General features: G+C 36.3%; 1 protein-coding gene across 1 annotated transcript; it reads left to right on the forward strand.

The window, feature by feature from the left end:
* Positions 1–6,350: 6,350 nt before the first annotated feature.
* LOC118755531 (intraflagellar transport protein 172 homolog) lies at positions 6,351–7,330 on the forward strand (the record flags this gene model as incomplete). Its single annotated transcript, XM_036490364.1, has 2 exons — positions 6,351–6,701; positions 6,985–7,330. Coding segments are annotated over exons 1-2 (385 nt in total), but the record flags the coding sequence as incomplete, so codon positions are not given.
* Positions 7,331–7,909: the final 579 nt, after the last annotated feature.

The following is a 7,909-nucleotide window of genomic DNA, read 5'->3' on the forward strand; positions in this document are numbered from 1 at the left end:
CTAACGATCGTAACAGAAATGAGCTGCATATAAAAACATATAGGATGTAGTAATGTACAAATGTACATACAAACATACATACATACATACATACAAACAGTGTATTATGTGCAGTGAAGACAACATTCACATTAACTTCGCCACATAAACACCAAATGAATGGCTATTACATGGAAGGGATTTGGAGAAAGCGACCCAACTGTGTCGCACATCACTCGAATTAGGTGCTAAATGTTGCTTATACGCGCTGTAGTCTACAGCATTTTGTGATAGCGATTGTCCCAATGGTAAGAAACAACAAATCTAGGTATTTATGTGGATTAAACTAAATACAATATATGCTAACTTAACTGCATACATGAACATGCTTCTGAATGCTGAACTTAGGTTTTTCTTCGACCTACCGCAATAGTTAAAATATCGTTTCTGTTTCCACAGCAATTGCCGAAAATTTTCATTTTCACTTCCTCCGCAATGAAGTGAGCGTCGTCGCGTACACTTTATGACTGAGGTTTTTGCAGTAGCAAGGCTTGATGGCAACAATTACCAAACGTACATATGTATATTTCGTCGGTCAACTCAGCTGATTCCTTTGCAGACTTGGTAGAGCTTTTGAGAGGAATTGCTTGTGCTTATTGAGCTATTTTGTTAGCTGCAAATGTGGTGAGTTGTGTGTGGGGGATTACAGCGTATTTTAACGGTGGTAAGTTTTTGAAAGTAGGGGAAAGAAGGAGAAGTGTAATATTAAAAAGAAGAGTATTCCCCACGCTCTTGTGGTAGATTTTTGAAGCGAAACTTCTTCGCGTCAAGTTGTGGGTAAAAGCAAACATCGATGTAACGGAAAAGCGACGCACTCCTTCAGCTCTAATTCCTAACGAAAAAGCGACAGAAGATGGTGGGGGATGGCCGGGGCGTTGGTCTCGATTAGGATTAAGATTAAGATTGAGATTAAGATTAAGATTAAATTAACCCTTCATTATTATGCAAAAATACTCACAGTATATAGTACGCGAAGGTATTTCGTTCGATTTTCAAAGCTGAGATGTGGCAATAAGGTTTTATTTTTGCGGGAAGAATTACCACTTGCTAAAAAGTGAAATTCAAATTATTTAATAGGTTAAAGCAATTATTAAAATATGGGTATCGATCGAAATGTGTTTGAAAGGCTTTAATTTTTTACCATATGTAGGAGGCTTGCCACCCGTTTAAAAAATCAAATTCAATTTACACTAAGGCAATTGAGATATGTAATTGTGTATCACAACTTGGGTGGAACAGATTTAAAAAGATTTAAGTTTGAAAATATAGAGAAAAGGGTTTCAAAAATCGATTTTAATTAAATTGTACAGAAGTTATATGAAATATTGAAATAAGGGTATCAAGCGAAAGAATGCTAAGAAATCTTTAGTTTCAATAGGAGGAGGGTTGTCCCCTGTTCAAATGTTAAATTCAGATTATTTAGTATCTTAAGTGAATCATTAGAAGATGGGTATCAATCGAAATCAGTTTTAAAGGCTTTATATCCGAACAATATTTAGGAGGGTGGCCATATGTTTAAAAATCAAATTCAACTTGAATTGCGTCAATAAGGTAATTGCAATATGTATCACAATATGGATGCCAAATAAAAGACATTTAAGAAGGTTTTAGTTTGAAAAGATTTGGAAGAGGGTTACCACATATATGAAAAGTCGAATTTAATTAATTTTTCACAATTTATATGAAATATTAAAGTAAGGGTGTCAAACGAAAAGTATAAGAATGAAATTTGAAAGGGCTTGCCACCGGTTTAAAAAATTAAAGCAAAAATCGAAAGTGTTTGGAAAGGCTTTATTTCAATCCTATATTTAGAAATCAAATTCGATTTGAATTTCAAAACCAAATTCGATTTGAATTGCGGCAATTAGGTAATTGAAATAAATATGTATGTATCACAATGTAGGTGTCAGGCAAACGAATTTTAAGAAGATTTAAGTTTAAGTACACTTTTTAAAAGGTTGCCACCTGTTTGAAATGTCCGATTTAGTTAACTTATACACAAGATACATATATATGATATATTTAAACGAAGTAGAGAAAAGTTTACACTAGATAGCTATTACAATATCGTCGGCGTATGGAATTGTCAGACCGCCAATATCTTCGAGTTCGCAAAGAAGGTTGGCTACGGCTATGTTCCACAGGTGTTTTTACTCCGCGAGCGCCTCGTAGTACGGGCTTAACAATCCCACGGTACCCAGTCAAAAGCTACCGGTACTGAGTCGGTGGAGGCTCAACTGGTAGAAGAGTCTTCGGCTTTCGGAAGTTTTACCAGAGACTTAAACCTGGTACCACGGAGAACAGATGCCCCCGGAGTATGTTCCCCGGCTATATTGGCAAAACAAACTGGATAAGCAAGGCGCGCAAGACAAGCACAATGTACGCCGGCAGGACTTGAAGAGAGAGAAAGAAGTTGAATGAAATAAGAAAAATTGGTGAAATGGTGTGTAATGGTGAAATTCGGTGTAACGGTGAAAATGTTCTCCAGGTGGGAGACATCAGGTGTGCATGAGTACAAGTTTTTTTAAGTCTGGCCTGTGCGAGTTGTGCACGTTGGGCGAGCCGGTCTGTTCATGGTGCGGCCCTTTGGGGAGTAACGTGGTGGCTGTGGTTTACCACCTACATGCGGGTAGAACGAGCAATGGTTCAATGTGAAGTTGCAACCGGGTGCCGGGACCCAGAGAACGGCAAAGACTTTAGGTAGGTTTCGGCCCTTGCAAGGTGGCCTATGTGTGTCCTCACCACACACTGCCAATTGGTACTAAAGTGCTTGCATTTCAGGGTGCTCATGAAGGCATATGTATTAATCCGTGGTGCTGAAGTGCACCGTGATCTTAAGTCATTTTGATAGGCAGCCACGTGAAATCTTAAATACAGCTGTGCCCCCTGGGGTGTCTCCCTGTCCGATTAGCATTCGTTCGATAACGAGGTTAGTGAACTGCTTACTCCCAGATTTAGCAGAGATGACCTAATCCTCCTGCACCGATTGTTGAAAGCACCCACGATGTTCAGGAAGGCAGCGAGTATGTATTATTTGTAATATAGTTGTCTTTCGATTACGTGCTCTAAAGAATGGAGTGCTATTTCAACTGATCTCCCTTTATTGTAAGCATGCTGGGCTGCCGAATGCTTGCTGCCCACCTTGTCGCTAATATGCACATCTATTAGTCGCTCTAGAGATTTGAGCAGGAAAGATGGCAGTCGGTATGAAGTCTTTTGGTCTAGTGTGTGGAGTTTTTCCTGCCGTGGTACTGAAAATTACTCTTACCTAATCCTTCAAAGACGGGTACGAGTGTGGGTACAATCGGTCCTTCTGTATGCTGTAGGCCAGCGGGAATAATTCCGTCTGATCCTGGAGACTTTTACGGTTGGAATCTATCTGCTAATAGCTCGTTTTAGGCTCTCCTCGGTAATAATATTCGCTGGAATGCAATCATTGTTGTGAGCGATTCGAGAATTTGTGACTCTACTATGGAGACAACCCGGAAAGTGCGTTCATATCAGAGGCTCTAGAGTTTCTTCACTGCTAGTGGTCCAAGCATCATCTTCCTTGATGAGTTAGCTAATATTGATGGGACTCATTGATGGTATTTTGTACGAGTATGAAGTACTTTCTAGCTTCTTACAGAGGTTTCCCCACGAGCAGCGCTTAGCGTATCTGACTACATACTTAAATGGCTTTGTAAAGTTGTACAAATACAAAAAATTAAAAGTGACGATTATTGGCCGAAAAATTTACTCAGTTCTACTGAAAAAAATATTCTTAAAGCGGCGTAAGATTTGGACCATCAAAGTTGGAAAAGCGCTGACCTTGACTTGTCTCCCTTTTTAAGAAAAAAGCAAACAAGATTGATTGGTGAAAGTTACAGAAAGTATAAATATAGCACATGACACTGCTGAAAAATATTGCTGTCTGAACACTTTCATAGATTTACATATAGTCTGTTCCAATAGCAGTCCGGTTTACAGGATTTAGTCAGAACTTAGAGGAAGTCGTTCCTATTGACATAAAACCTGTAAGTGGGAACACATTTGAAAGAGTGACAGGATTTAGTCCGGAGTTTTTTTTCCTGTAAGTTCATGAAAAGTGTCAAACGATCAGCTGATTTGCCTGTGCAAACAAAAACAGTAAGCGGTGAAAGCAAATAACCTTATATTTGTAAAAAAAAAATGGAAGTAAACAACGAAATATTTGAATATGTATAGATTTTAATAATTAGTTAGTGATATTTCAGCTAAATCAGTGTTTTTCAGATGACATGTAAACAAACCCACTGACGTTTTTACAGGAAATAGTGCTTTTTGCGTTCCCGTGCACTTCTGCATCTGTTCTCCTTTTACTCTCACTTGAGAGAGTAAAATTGTAGTTTGACAGTTCCACAGGTTTTATTCCGAAGTTCAAAGGAACAGACTAATAGTGACATATGTAGCTACAGCCCTGTGAAAGCTTTAGCACTCTGCAGTTGCAATTTAATCTTCATCCCTCTACTGGAATTGCTTAAAGAAATCAGAATAAAGCATACATTTTGGCGCTTTAGCACGCTTTTACACCTTTTGGAGTTATTTGACACAGGCCAATGAAAAGTTAAAAGCTACCCTTAAAGGGGTAAATATTTCCCAGGCACCCACCTTTAATACCGAAAACATTGGTTTTAAAAAAGAAGGAAATTTTCAATGACTCGCCGGTTTGTTTTATAGTATAGACGCAAACTCAGAAAACATTTTCAGGCAGAAAGCTCATTTTCTAAATTCCTAAAACAGATTTGTCGCTTGATGTCCCTAAATACAAGTCGTCGAAAATATCCTTCTTATTTTCATACCATTATTTTTTATCCATTCAATGTGAAACTGTTATACTGGCATTAAATTACGCGCTTACAGGAGGGTGGCTGAGAAATATACCCCCTTTAAGGGTAGTATTTTAACTTTTCCTTGGCTTGTGTGTGTCAAATAACCCCCAAGTGGTGTAAAAACGTGGCGAAGCGGCAAAATGTATGCCTTAACCTAATTTACTGGAGCAACTGCCAGTAGAGGGACGAAGATTAAATTGCAGCAGCACAGTGCAGGAGCTTTCAAAGGGCTATAACTACAAGAGCTTAATTTATGTAGCTTCATAAATAAACGTATGAAAAAACGTATAAAAGTGTTCATGCAGCTTTTCTAATTTAGATGTTGGCCCGACCAGGGATAGAACGCCACTTATTTTCGATTTTACAATTTTAACTAAAACAATTTAATATGTATATCAAATGAAAGCCATTTTTGAGAATTTAAACGTTGCAAGGTTTTTTCGTAATACAAAACTTTAATCTTATTAATTTAATGGAGCATATATGGTGGTCCAAAGTCGGAATTGTAATGCTCTCATCCCCTAGGATTGTTCTATATCGAAAAAAGTACACCCCTATTTTTTTTTGAAATCAATAAATATTTAGAGTTCACTCAAAGCGCTCAAAGTTTTCTATGTATTTTTATATGCAAAAAAAAACTTTTGTAGAAATGGTATACAATTCTTGGAAATAAATATTTTTCGATCAGAAAATTCATGTTCTCTTCAGGAGACTTTCAATAATAGTAATAGTGTTTGTATGCAATCTAGTCTCTCAGTTTTCAAGATATCCGAGTGAAATTTGGTAAGTGAGTGTATTTTTATAATGTATTAATCATTTGTCGGAACCGGAAGAATCGGACCACTATAACATATAGCTCCCATACAACTGATTGTTCAGATACGAGATTTTCGTTATAACTCCACCATTTATATAGCTGGGGACATGAAATTTCGCGCTTTTTTCACCCATTGTCAACAGAATACTTGCAGTGAAAATGACAAAGATCAGGTCACTATTACATATAGCTCCCATACAACTGATTGTTCAAATACGAGATTTTTCGTTATAACGCTTCCATTTATGTAGCTGGGAACATGAAATTTCGCACTGTCGCATAGAATACTTAAAGTGAAAATGACAAAAATCGTTTCACTATAAACTATAGTTAAGATTGGTGCTTTATAAGATATATCTTACATACCACCAATTTTTTAGATATTTCTTTTTATATATGTACACACGTAAGTCCTCTATCTATGCATGCTGTGGAAAAAGAATTTTGGTTTAGCTCCCAAACAACTAATTACCAATGCAGTAACCTTTTAAAGTAAAATTTTCTGATATCCATGAAAGGCATAGCCAAAGACAGCACTGCTCTTACTTGTTTTTTTTTTTTTAATTTTGTGTTATTTATTTTTGTCTAATTTCAGATAACATACTTTATGGCAATAATACCTCATAATATAGCGCAACACCATCAACCTTTATTTCCTACCAGCCGTTAAGCCCAAGCCGACTAAATAAAACAAAAGCGATGACATTTCTACTTCTCCATGCACCGCAGTAAACAAAAAGCCACCTGTAGGACACAAATGCCGCTTTGTTTACGGACAGGCTGAAAGGCGTGTGGCAAGCTGCCTAGCAACGATGCGTATGATGTTAAGCTTAAGGTAACCACAACAGAAAAAATTGCCTGCGGAAAAATTCTTCAAGCGCAATTAAGAGAGGAAAAGTCAATTTTAATTTACTTTAAGAAAATAAATTTCGAAGTATAGTTTTAAAAACATTTAAATGCAATTAAAGTATTTAAGAACATTGTTAGATGGACAGGTAAGTAATGTAGAGAATAATTACCATCAAACCAAAATCATTATTAGAGCTCGTATTTTCATGCTAAAACAAGTAAGCCTAAAACCGTGTAACATCCCAGCAAAAACTTTTGATTCTTAGTTTTTGCGGGTATCACAACGAAAAACAAAATGTATAAATTTTTATTTTATTTTATTTATAAATTGTTTTACTCTTAACTTTTCTGCATGGAAATCCGTGTTTGAATCATTATTAACAAGCATATATCTGAATACCTCATTAATTTTATATTGCATACCTACAGGAGCAATTGAGTCGCATTGCTGGCCTAGCATGGTCTCCGAATCACCAAAAACTGGCCATCGCCACCGCTGATCGATATATTCTACTCTTCGACGATGCTGGCGAACGACGCGATAAATTCTCGACCAAACCATCGAACCCAGCAAACGGCAAGAACTCCTACGTCATACGTGGACTTGCCTTCAGTCCGGATTCAACTAAGTTGGCTGTTGGACAAAGTGACAATATTGTCTACGTATATAAGTTGGGCGAGTCATGGAATGATAAAAAAGTTATCTGCAACAAATTTCCACAGGCAAATGCAGTTACAGCTTTAATTTGGTTGTCAACCGGTGCCATAATTGCAGGTTTGTTTATGAATTTTATTTTTAACACTTTTTTCTAGTCTTAGCTAAGCCATTGCCTGCCGAGAATGAACGCTGCACAGTGGTCCAAAACTGTCATATACTATTCTTCATTCCGTAGAGCCTCCATTTATCACTCAATTTGATAATATTTTTAATGAAAACTTATCAGTTTTGATAAATAGGCCAGATGTACCCGATTTCGGAATTTTCATTTCCTTGTCTTAAAATTTTTAATGCAAAGTGCAGAAAATGTGGCAATTTTAATGAAAGTCGAAAGTCTCCTGTTCCACTTAATAAATTTAGCATAACAAAAAGTAGTTGAAAACAATTATAGGTTTCCCCAAAACAAAAACAAAAAATTAAATATTATACAAAAAATGTTCACCAAAATTCATTTTTTTAATTTTAGAAAAACTTGCAACTTGCACTTTATTATATTAAAATTTAACGATCTATGAAACTGCACAGCCAAAATATTTCTAAAAACTCCAAAAAATAAAATGTTAAATTTTGGAGAAATATTTTTCTAACATTTCAAATTTTTTTTTTATTTTTTTTACAATTGTTTTCAACTACTTT

The sequence above is a fragment of the Rhagoletis pomonella genome, unplaced genomic scaffold, assembly GCF_013731165.1.
Source record: "Rhagoletis pomonella isolate Grant_MI unplaced genomic scaffold, Rhpom_1.0 Rhpom_scaffold_06498, whole genome shotgun sequence".
NCBI lineage: Eukaryota > Metazoa > Arthropoda > Insecta > Diptera > Tephritidae > Rhagoletis > Rhagoletis pomonella.